The sequence below is a fragment of the Theobroma umbraticum genome, unplaced genomic scaffold (assembly GCF_002168275.2).
Source record: "Theobroma umbraticum cultivar Fairchild unplaced genomic scaffold, ASM216827v3 scaffold_95.0, whole genome shotgun sequence".
NCBI classification, from domain to species: Eukaryota; Viridiplantae; Streptophyta; class Magnoliopsida; order Malvales; family Malvaceae; genus Theobroma; species Theobroma umbraticum.
In genome coordinates, this window is record NW_018397257.1 from 6,360,047 (window position 1) to 6,372,152 (window position 12,106).

At 35.1% G+C, this 12,106-nt stretch overlaps 3 protein-coding genes across 5 annotated transcripts; 1 reads left to right on the forward strand and 2 right to left on the reverse strand.

Annotated features, from left to right (window-relative positions):
- Positions 1-143: 143 nt before the first annotated feature.
- Positions 144-2,374, reverse strand: LOC110411911 (10 kDa chaperonin, mitochondrial-like). The gene is made up of 3 exons (XM_021422273.2): positions 2,182-2,374; positions 1,950-2,089; positions 144-443 (listed from the first exon to the last, which is right to left on the reverse strand). The coding sequence occupies exons 1-3, from the start codon at positions 2,284-2,286 to the stop codon at positions 395-397; spliced, it is 294 nt and encodes a 97-aa protein (XP_021277948.1). The 5' UTR covers positions 2,287-2,374; the 3' UTR covers positions 144-394.
- Positions 2,375-2,623: 249 nt separating this feature from the next.
- Positions 2,624-6,246, forward strand: LOC110411909 (proteasome subunit alpha type-3-like). The gene is made up of 9 exons (XM_021422271.2): positions 2,624-2,784; positions 2,892-2,931; positions 3,030-3,113; positions 3,243-3,316; positions 3,414-3,585; positions 3,722-3,768; positions 4,441-4,506; positions 4,983-5,073; positions 5,837-6,246. Exons 1-9 carry the CDS (start codon positions 2,681-2,683, stop codon positions 5,906-5,908), a joined length of 750 nt encoding a protein of 249 aa, XP_021277946.1. The 5' UTR covers positions 2,624-2,680; the 3' UTR covers positions 5,909-6,246.
- Positions 6,247-6,424: 178 nt separating this feature from the next.
- LOC110412702 (transcription factor GAMYB-like) lies at positions 6,425-10,437 on the reverse strand. 3 transcript variants are annotated; one of them, XR_002444884.2, is made up of 5 exons: positions 9,993-10,437; positions 9,180-9,519; positions 7,030-8,002; positions 6,660-6,945; positions 6,425-6,555 (listed from the first exon to the last, which is right to left on the reverse strand). XR_002444884.2 is itself a non-coding variant. In XM_021423313.2 (4 exons), the coding sequence occupies exons 2-4, from the start codon at positions 9,504-9,506 to the stop codon at positions 6,779-6,781; spliced, it is 1,467 nt and encodes a 488-aa protein (XP_021278988.1). In that variant the 5' UTR covers positions 9,507-9,517; positions 9,993-10,437; the 3' UTR covers positions 6,597-6,778. The 3 variants fall into 3 exon arrangements, 2 of the variants coding, with proteins under 2 accessions (XP_021278988.1, XP_021278989.1); XM_021423313.2 differs by lacking the exon at positions 6,425-6,555 and having other exon boundaries at positions 6,597-6,945; positions 9,180-9,517; XM_021423314.2 differs by lacking the exon at positions 6,425-6,555 and having other exon boundaries at positions 6,597-6,945; positions 9,180-9,475; positions 9,993-10,435.
- Positions 10,438-12,106: the final 1,669 nt, after the last annotated feature.

The window sequence follows — 12,106 nt, forward strand, 5'->3', positions numbered from 1 at the left end:
TCTTCTTAGCTTTTCCCATCATATTTAGCCATTCCCTATTTAAGCTAACGCATCACCCATTTCTACCCCTTTACATTTATCTGATTGAAACTGCTCATCCTTGTGGACAGTCAATTCTCTTTCAAGACAAAAAACTTCAAAAATTATAACCCAGAAAGATAAAAGATATTTATTATTGGTGGAACGTTTTAGCAACATTTCCATCATGAGTAATTGATTCTTGAAAACATTACTTAACCAAAACAAGGTCAAGCAATAAAAAGTCTTAACTTGCATAAAAATTCTGATACAGTCACAAGAAAGTCTTAATACAAACACTTGTTCCTTCAAGAACAGCTACATATTTGATGAGAACCCAATTCTCCAAAAGTAATGAAAACGGCATTGTTAGAAATCAGTCATGAAGTGTTCCCAAGATATCGTCATCTCTGTATAGGTGATACCTGAAACAGTAGGTTAAGAAAGTATGTTAACACTTAAAAGGACTGATGCCAATAAAGGGCAGATGAATGTAGAATTTACACATCTTGTTGTACAATCTAAAAGAACTACTTCAGATTGGTAAAATTTAACATAGGAATGTTTGTGCCTTTGTGGAAACCTAATATCTTGCCATGCAGCATGTTAGCATAGTACGGGCAAATGATGATACAAACATAGATATTTCTAAATGGATATCTACCCATTACTTTATTAATTGAAATCTAATTCTCTTCATTGTTAAACCGACTTTGTCCACAGCAAGCACAAACAATGTTTTGCTCTCACTCACACTCTGCATCCAGATATCAGAAATGGCTGCACTGACTTATGATGTTTTATGGGATTCAGAAATGAAAAGTGTGAGGTCACACCATAAACCACAATATAAATAACTAATTGTCGAGAACATGGATAGTAAACTATAGTAAAAAATTAAGATCATGCTTTTGATCTCATGCCAAGGGCCAAGACTGCTGAATGACATTGTTTTCTTCATCCTCTTAACCAGCCTGGCTCCAGGGGTTTCCAATTGATGGACTCAGAAAATGATCGAAAGGCTGCAACTTGACTATCCTAGAGGAATTATGACTTTCAAGCATGATAACAAACTTCTAAAGGACATCAGTAAAAACCGACACTTAATCAAGATTTTGTTTTTCTTTTTCCCCCAGGAGTGGCATAGCCACAGGTCCAGCATTCTCCCTCCCATTCCAATAATTCAAATATAAGTAAAAAATTACAGTGCTATAAAATTTGCCTATTTCAAGAATTCCAAACAACCAAAAATCAGAAAACCTATATCTTGCTTTTTTGCCACTACGAAGCTTCCTTTCATTCTATCCATATGCACCACGAAATATACCAACCATTTAAACATTCTTATGTAGATCCATCACCTTCAGCAATGTAATGCAAAACCATATCTTAAGCAGGTGAGTAAACAAGGATAGGAATATAAAAAAAGCCAATTACACTGAAAGTAGAAAAAGCTTTGGCATTTCAGTATGCGCATAACTGAAGGAGTAAACTATGAAAGCATAGGTTTAAGGATTGCAACTTTACAACGGTAACAATGCAAAGTCCATAATGAGGTAAAGCAATTTAAACAATTCCTTAGTCCCACTAGAATAACATTCTATATATATTCCAGGCTAAGCTAACTTTCATTCTGCCAAATGTACCTTAAAACGTGCAACAGTATACAAAATCAACCTCATAGAAACATACCACAAAGAACTAATGTATAAATGATTCTATTAGCATCACGCACAATCATTGGGTGACTACACTTGCCGTCCATGAAAGTTAAAATCTTTAATAAATGAAAAGTAACAACCAAACAGAAGTTTAGTTTAGGCAAATCATATTTAGACACAACAAAACAGCCAAAATGATAGTAATTAACAAAAAGTAAAAATCTGATAACTGTGAGGAAACTAATACAAAGAGAAGTAAAAAGAACTAACTCTTTTTCACCAAGCTTGACTTCAGTGCCTCCATATTCAGGCAAAAGAACTGTATCTCCTTCCTTTAGATTGACCGGAATATGTTTCCCATCTCTGTCCCGCGCTCCTGGTCCCACAGCTACCACTTTTCCGGAGTTCAGCTGAAACATTTCCAAAAGAAAAATAAAAACAAAATCACAAAAAAAAAAAACAAAAAACAAAATCCAAGCTCGGAAAAATGAAAGATTATAACCTTGGGGGTCTTCTCAGGGAGCAAGATTCCCGAGTTGGTTTTAGAGGGAGGGATTATTTTCTCAACCAAAATGCGATTGAATGATGGGATCAAACGCTTTGCCATTTTCCTTCAAGAGAAAATTTTTTCCGACAGATAGAAAAAAAAATATGAAGTACTAGAAGCTTCTTTCTGTGATGGAATGATATAGAACGGAAACAAGTAGGGTTTAAGATGGATTTATGGTTCTACTGAATTACGAAAGTGCCCCTTAACGTGTCAAATATTCTGCTCTGCCTTGTGCTCCTGTTCTGTCCTCATTGTCTCAAGCAAAAGCCTTCTGTTTTCTTCAGCGGACAACGGAAAAGGTTTGAGCCCAACCCGAGACCACAACTTACTCGATGTTGAAAGGCCCAATAGGCCCACTGGAGTGAAGACTTGGGAGGAAAGAAACTCAACAAAAATTACGTCGACGTTTAGAGGGGAAGAAGAGCAAAGTAGGAAAAAGCAGAGAAGAAAGATGAGCAGCATCGGAACCGGTTACGATCTATCAGTCACCACTTTCTCTCCCGACGGCCGCGTTTTTCAGATCGAGTACGCCGCCAAAGCCGTCGATAACAGTGGGTCCGTTCCTCTTTCTCTTTTCATAATTACTATAATATCCATATACTTCTTTCCCATTTCTAGGTTGTCCAAATTCTAATTTGATTTTCGTTTTTTTTTTTGTGCAGAACTGTAATTGGAATAAAATGCAAAGATGGGATCGTTATGGTGATGCGTTTGCTTCTTTTCTTCCATTGCTTATTTTGAAAAAAATAAAAAGAAGCAAATATTTAAGTGCAAACTGAAAATGGATGTTATTATTTTAGGGAGTGGAGAAGCTGATAGCATCGAAGATGATGTTACCTGGTTCCAATCGAAGAATCCACTCCGTTCATCGTCATTCCGGCATGGTATGCTATCCCCATTTTAGTTTTTTTCTGTTATTTTAATTTATTTCCTATTTAGCCACATTTTGCAGTGCTACATTCGGATTCTTACTCTCTCTTTCTATCTCTCTGATATTGAATTCTATAATTCAGGCAGTGGCAGGATTAGCTGCTGACGGTAGACAAATTGTGGCACGTGCTAAATCTGAAGCTAATAATTATGAAAGGTTTATCTTTTTCTTTACTTGCAACCCAAAATTGCAGCTTCAATTATATAGTTATATGTCCATCTAATTATAAGTTTCATTGTTGGTGGTGGCGTAGTGTTTATGGTGAATCGATTCCTGTCAAGGAACTTGCTGAGCGTGTCGCAAGTTATGTACATCTATGCACTCTTTACTGGTGGCTCAGGCCCTTTGGATGTGGGGTAATACTTGGAGGTTGTGATAGAGATGGGCCCCAATTATATATGGTTGAACCATCTGGTATCTCCTATGTAAGTTGATTGCTCCCAATTAGAGCTTCAATTTTCTGTCTATGTTCTTACTAGGTCTACTGGCATATTTATATTTCTCAATAATGTAGTGATAGATTTCTTCATGTTTACCGGGTGCTTGTTAAAATTTATGTAGAGATATTTAGGTGCTGCAATTGGGAAAGGAAAGCAAGCTGCCAAAACGTAAGTTATGAAGCTATTTCTTTTATTATATGAAACTTGCAGGAAGACATTTGATAAAATCATCTAGTCATGCTAGCTAGTTAGATTTAGATGATTGGAGCAGTATATATTGTGCACATTTGTTTTTGCTTTGTCAAGTGTCAACTATTGAAACCTAATGTAATACTTTCATGCTTTTTATGTCCAATTGCAATGCCTTTTGGTGGTTTTTTTATTGTTTATACTTTCTCTCTTCTGGAACCTAATGTGTAAGAGATTTTTGGCATCCTCTCAAGTGGTCAAAAAGTTTTTCTAAATTGAGTCCATGCTAGCCTTATTCCCAAACTTGCATTTGAAAATATAAAAGAAAAGGGAAAAGGGAAAGAAAGGATGAAAAAGTGAAGTGGAAGTAAGTAAGACAACGAAACTATGCATCCTCCACGTGTTGTTTGAGTACTTGTCATTTGTTGATGAGTACTCAGCTCAACTTAGCCTGGCTACATGAATTCATTTCTCCATTCTGTTCAGTTAAGAGCTATGTCCTCTGAAATATCTAAGGAAGCTGAAAGCTTTATTATGATCTCAACCTGTGTAGTAATCATTGGTTTATATCTCTTCCTCTCTACATTCATCCCACAGTTTACTAATGTTAAACAACTAATAAGGTTATGGTTGAATGGTCTATGTGGACAGAGAAATTGAAAAGTTGAAGCTGTCAGAAATGACATGCAGGGAAGGGGTTATTGAAGTAGCCAAAATGTGAGTTTGCCTATCTTAATTTCTTGCTGTAACTTGTAATGTATTTTGGAATCTGCTACATTTATTGATGGTTCTGAAATTATGTTTTTCTTTTCTGGTATCCTTTTTTTTCTCTGTAAGATTATTGCCTATATCATTCTTTTAATATAAATTCCTTTGTTGTTTTCGCAACGTTGGTATTAGTGGAATCTAGGCAACATGTTTGATTTCTTTTTTCTCCCTTTATATATTTATTTTTTGAACTGACTAGTGTAGCACAATGACAACCATGGTAATTGTGCATAAACATTCAACTAACAGAATGCAGGCTAAATAATCAGCTGGGAAATAACCAACTACCAATACTTAGGAAAATTGGTTATGCATTCAACCATATTCTCAAAATCATAAATTTCTTCACGTGAATGTATGATATTATTTTCCCTTCTCTGAGAATGCAAGTACAAGATTTCATCATGTGAGTTATTGCTAAGCAGCATCTACAAGGTACATGATGAAGCAAAGGACAAGGCCTTTGAACTGGAGATGAGTTGGGTCTGCGATGAGTCAAAGCAACAGCATCAAAAGGTAATTTCTCACACCATTTTTGGATATGCATTACTTTCTGCTTTCTTCCTACATGTGGTCAGCTATATGAATTGAATTATGCCATTGTACTTTATTTAAGAATTTATCTTGAGTGAGATCACCCTGGACTTGGAATAAAGTTTTCTTGATGGTTTTCACCCATGTTCTTTCTGGTTTGAGATGAGCGTCTTGTATTTAGTAACATCTTCGTACTTGAGCATTTAGAACCCTTTGTCTCACATGTCAAAAACCACGATAAATATTTCTCATTTTTTCCTCCATTGGTGCTAGCTTCATCTTCTTGCTAATGCTTTTAATTCTAATCAGTTCATGGGCAGTCTGTCTATGCAAGCATCATATTTTGACCCGCCCCACCTTTTTCTCTCATTTTCTAGCCAGAGAGATAAACTAATAAGCCAACATGTAAAGTAATACTCTGTGCTACTGTACTATGTTGATAGAAATAAATAATGTCAGTGCCCTGAACTTATCCTCTTTCATATCTCAATCATAATTCGATTTCCCTCATGCCTTTTTCATGTGATGGAATCTGAATTTTTGGTTGAATCATCTCTATGGAATTTGTCAGCTGTTGATAGTGAATTGGAATCCATATTTGAAATCAGATAGAAAATTGAGTAACATCTTTTTGTTTCAGTAGAATTCAGTTTTTCTTTTGAAATAATCTGTTGTAAGACCTTGATAGGTTTTTTTCTCATATCTACTTCCGTCTGAGTATTTTCTGACTTTCATGTAATTTCAGGTGCCTGATGACCTTTTAGAGGAAGCCAAGGTTGCAGCTAGGGTTGCATTAGAAGAAATGGATGCTGATTAAATATTATTGGAGCCGGAATCCCTTTGTTATCATATTAAGATCTTCCCAAAGTTCCCGTTGTTAGGGACCTTCTGGTTTTGTTTATGAAGTCATTTGCTGATTAAACGAGGTCTTTCCAAAGATCATATCATATAAGAACAGCTGACTTTTGGACGGGACTGTGGATTCCAAAAACTGTAAAACTCGGCTTTTTAACTGTACTTTTTTAGGCATCTTTAAGACATCAACATAGTGTTCGCCAGCGGCATTTGCTGATAAAGGTTGAGAAACATCTTTCTCTTGTCTGCCGTGTGTATACATTGAAGCAATACATTTGCAGTTTAATGATTTTTTTTTCATATATATTTCTATGGTACTTAACTAAATCAGCCATGCATTTGACAGTTGTGTGCAGACAATTCAGGCAGATCAAATTACTCATGTTCATTTGAGTGATTTACTAGTCACTAAGGTGCCACACTGCCACTTATAGTAGGCATGACTTTTTATCATCCACATGAATGCAGAATGTTTGCTATTTAATTCCCTACCAACATGGCATGATCTCTGGCAAACGGTTGTGGTATTAAATGAAATGAGCAAATTGGAATCAGTAGTTCATTGAACAGCAGCCAATAGTTTTGACTTCTGAGTGCTAGCACTCTCATCTGCTTTAAGTGTCAGCACAAGAAAGCAAAAGTTAAATGACTTATGAGAATTGTTGTTCCATAAAACTTATCTCCAAATAGTTCAGAAAATTACAGAAACTTACAGAAAACTTCCACTGCCCACAAGATGAAAGATAATACTGGCAATTGAAGTTTCAATCGGTTTCAATGATTTTTGGAAGGTTGATGAACATACAAGCATCTCACAAACAATAAGAGTTTGCTAGTAGCCACAGTAAGTATCTTCACCAAGAAGTGCCGCTATAGCATCTGTCACACTTGGTTTATCCCTCACACAACCATTGTTATGGCCAAACTGACCTGGTCCAATAAAATCATCTAGCCTGGAAACAGCCATTTGACTCGGAGTCTCGTTCTTGGCATTGCATCCTGCATGAAGCATGAAAAAATCTTATTAATATAAATATAAATATTAGTTCAAGCCACAATTCAATGGGTGCAAAATATCCTCACCCAGAATGCTCTCAATAAATTGTGGTTCATCTGAAGAGCTTCCACTAACAGGAGTGAACTCACTAAAAACTGATGCAGCAGAATGAGCTAAAGGAGAATTTGGGTCACAATGTGCTTCAAATTCCATCTCACAATGGTTTAGGGAGAAATTGGTAACATCATCAAGCACAGAAGTAGAAGAAGACTGCTGACATGAATCATCCTTTGAGGTTTTAAGTTTCTGTGACTCATGAAGTACTGCTTCCAAGAGACCACTATTTTGTGGTGTAAGATAATCTGACTTAGCCTGCTCTACTGAGGGGGACTGGATCAGATTATCAACAGACTCAACTAAAGGTAGTGGGTATGCAGGATTGACCCAGCTATCTTCTTGAGTATCTGAATATTGGTATGAAGGGAGCTCCAACTTGATAGGCCCAGACATGGGCTCAGAAGGAGAGAAATTGCTATTTAATGGGGCATCACTGCCAGGAGGAATACCAAATGATGGCTGGTCATTGGTATTGAGATTGGAATCATATGGAGAAGAAATCTCGAAGGGCCCATCAAATCTTTTCCTGTAAGCATTTTCCGTCAATTGGTTGGGCATTGAGAAATAATTGCTTACACTTTCCCGAAGACGCTTAGTAGGATGTGCTATTGGGAACATAAGGCCATAACCATAGGATGAACCAACTCGTTTAAGCATAGTGTTTGCAGGAATGTCGTGAAGCATTGGTGAATAAGACAAACATCCTTGGTTGAGCTCTAAATTCTCAAATTCCACACGTGGAATCTCAAATGCATCTGACTGCAAGAGATTGGAAGCATATGAGTCCCCATTTGGCAGTGAAGCCGCATTCTGACTCTCTTCTTGACTTCTATTCACTTGCAAGCACAGGTCAGGAGGGTAAATTGGCAAGCCAGCACGTTGCAGTCTCTTAATTCTTGTATTCCAGTAGTTCTTTATCTCATTATCAGTACGTCCAGGCAACTAGAGAAAAGGAAAGGGATTTAAATTATTCTAAAAGTGAATCAAATAATAAGAAAAAGAATATAGCATGAGAAAAGGATGATTTGTTTCAAGAAAAATTTACTATTAGAGAAAGACTAGCATTTGATGCTAAATGGCTGAGCATTTATGCCAATACACAGAAACTGCATAAGCAAAGAGCTCGCTTTAGGAGGACAAGGAAAGCATATTAACTAAAACTAAAAATAAAATATTGGGTAGATACACGTAAATAAGCAGATATGTATAGCTAAGCATCTATTCCATGCAAGGATTCTTTCGAAATATTTTGCAAAAATAAAATCTTAGAGATATATATATAATATTCACTATATTTACTCACTAATATATAGTATCATAATTTAAAAACATATATACTGGGTGCTTTTTTTTTTTTTTGACTGTTGCATATATTGGTGCTTCTTTACATTTTTTCAATAATTATGATATTAATTTTCCGTTTTCTTTTCTTAACAAGAACAAATAAAATTTCTTGTGCAACAAAGGTACAGTAGCATGACCATCAGAGTATGCAATCCTTGGAGTGGACTGAGCCAAAGGAACTGGATACTCATTCAGCTAACCAGTATTTATCAGAACATACAGGAAGCAGTTAGTGAGCAAGTTTATTATGGATCTACAAAACCCTATTGTGTGGGTGGTAAACCATGCATCAATAAGTCCCATATATAGACACCTCATGCAAGAATGCTAAATGGTTATGATGTTATTTAGATCACTCCTTGGATGAAATAATAAAAATTGTTACCTGAGACATAAGACATAAATTTTGAGCACCCTACTAACAGAGTAGATTAATTTTTTTTTTTTTGAAAAGAATGGAATAGATTAATGAACATGAAGAAACACAGTAATAAGGTAGCAAATGTTTCACACATCTCAAAAACTGACCATTCCCAAGCATCAATTAGAACTGTTGATGCAAGGATTGTTGGACTGTGCCCGGCTATGAGGTATTGTCCATTTTGAGGCGAACGAACATTTCATGAAAGGGGAGAAAGATCAATTCCAAATATAAAATTCATGTTAGAGATTGCATATATTTTGTGATGATATAGTGCAAATGTTATGCCACAACTAACTTTGAAAACAGAAAGCAGTATACTGTCAAATTGAAATTGTCAAAAGCATTACAAACCTCTGCAGCCATTCGTGCCCATTTGTTTCCCAACTTAGCATGTAGCTCAATTATGCGGCGCTCTTCCTCTGTAGTGAATACGCCCTTCTTCAAATCCGGTCTTAGGTGGTTTGCCCAACGCAAGCGACAGCTTTTCCCACATCGGGAAAGTCCCGAGTTTTTCTGGACAGCATTCCAATTCCCCTCACCATGTTTCTTTACATAGTCCACTAGAATCGCATCTTCTGTTGAAGTCCAAGGTCCTTTCTTTAAATGACAGCTTTCTCTCATGCTGCCTCTCCTACTACCTTCTTCAACTGATGATAAGTCAGAGTGACCTTTCCGCATTATTCTGTTGCCTCTATTTTGATATTACAAGAACCAAAACGCAAAGATTTCTTCAGCACTACCAACATGGTACCTAGGGCAATACTCCAATTTATCCATTTTAACAGAAAAACATGATCCTTTCTATTCGTTCTGACCATTTATATTGTGACCTTCAGCAGCACTAAAACCTACTCTATTAATGTAGCATGATCTCGATCATGTTTACGTTATTTCTTTTATGGTAAGCCGAGCATACTGGAACGATTTTAATGCTTCAAAAATTTGATCGTAACAACTTAACTGACAATGTATTCCAAAAATTACATTTTCCGTTGTCCATTCTTAATGATTTTCTTTGAAATAAAAGAAATTAGAGAATCATTTCTACGTACAAACTCAGCTTATTATTTCCATTTCCTACCCCTTATTTTACCAAAACAAAGGGGAAAAAAACAACTACAAAATGAGTGGAAAAGAATTTATACATATTAAAACTGTTCTTACCTGAATAAGTTGAATAGTAGTGGAATTCGCAAAGCTCATCCAAACCCTAAATGCTTATCACCGATGTCCAGAACCAAAAGCAAAAGAAAGAAGAATAAAGAAAGTCACAAAACGAGTATTTGAAAAAGAAAAGAGTAACAGAGAAAGAAAAGAGAAACAGAAATTAGAAGTGGGAATGGGAATGGGAAATTATGAATAAATCAACTCCAGAAAGCCACATTTTCTTTGGAATTTAAAGGAGAGTGAGAGCTGATTCAATTGGATTTAAGAGTGAAGACGCTTTGGATTTTAATTTTATTTTGTTTTATTTTTTTTAAAAAAAGTGAGAAACCTAAACTAGAAAGGAAAGTAGAGATGGCAAAAGGAGAGGGAAAATAGGAGAGAGAAGAGGAGAAAAGGACCAGCTCTGCTCCATTTCTCTGCTCACCTCTCTGCTTTTTGAAATTTTTTTTCTTTTTTTATTTTTTTTACTTTCTAGTTTTAGTTGAAAAAATATCCCAAGTACGAATGAGTACCTCTTTCCTAGTGTTTTATTTTTACCCTTGATTTATCTATATTTAGAAAAACCCCTTCTCTTTGTTCTACCCTTTTTACTATAAAGATCCACAAACTTATAATTAGCAGACTTTTTTGTTTGAAATCATATAAGATATATATGTTAGTATATGTATGTATATTTGTATATTGTATATTTTATTAATCTTTGGATTTGAATCTTCCAATTATTCAAAAATGATTAATTATTCTTCTGATATCAACAAAATTTTAATATTAATTAAATAGTGAATTCAATAAAGTTTTGTTTCCATAGTAAAAAGGGATTTTGAAAATTTTAAGCCCATAGTTAAGTTTTTTCATAAACGAAGCTTGGATGTTTCAATATTGTATGTTGAATTTTGTCTAACTATGTATTAATTGGCTTATATTTTCATATATATATATATATATATATAAATAATTATATTAAAAGTTGTTTGATTGTAATTATCGGTTTTAGTTGTTCATGTAATTTTATTAATAAAATTGTATAAAAACATACAAAAGAATTAAGTTTTTACCCACCCCAAAAAACACAGCAGATTGAATATTGACGTAACTAATAGAAATGGTGTTTGTGATAATACTGCTAAATGTACAGATTAAGTCATTGCGGCTGGGCGGACTGTGGATTGCTCCATGATTTACTAGGAGACCTGGATTTAGAATTAGTTCCCAAGGCTAAGGGCGCCGAGTAGGATGCAATTATTAATTCCGTGGAGCCAGCAAGCTCTCCCATGGCCACGTGGGTTACATCCCAATCATAGTTGTAGGTAAGCAAAATGTATACAAACAAGATACAAATGTGTGCAATGGCTAACATTAGCAGGTACTTTGTCAAGATGAGGTTTCGTCTATGGCGGAACAAGCAAAAATGAAAATAAACCGCAGAGTCTTCCAATCCCCATCACAGATACTCAAGAAACCTCAGCGAAACTGGTACTCCGTCTCAATCCCTCTGGCAGCCATGAGATTTTCGTGGGGAATGGATAGTTCCATTTTCTAATTTGCTGATTAAATCCAATCTGCGAACCTCCACTCTTCCATGCAATTTCGCAACACCCGAAAGCATGGAGCATTCTAATTCCGATCCGACAAACCAACCTATCCCGATGTTGCATGATTTCTTCACTACTCCAGAATTTCTGGATTAGAAAATTGGAAACTTGCAAAGATTTGAAGCCCATAGAATGAAATTAAAGAAATCTATTCAATAAATAAATAGGAATACTAATATCAATCCGATCATCTAGATTGAATAAAACAAAGAATGCGTTTGGTATTAAGAATGTGAGTCCCAATCTCACAATTTTAATTGAGAGATATCACATTCTTATATTTGATCTAAAATATATCTATGCAAATGTCTTTCCATTTTCAGTTAGTATGCAATTCTCTTTTCTCTTTTTTCATGTTTTTTTTTATGTATTCGTTATTGGATAATATTTTAAAAAGTTCATGAACTATTTAAGAAACTTCAAATAAGTTATTATTATTTTATTATTTAATTAAATTTTTATAATTTTATTTTAAATCAAATAGACTTTTGTAAATAATAGTTCACTAATTGTAGTTAA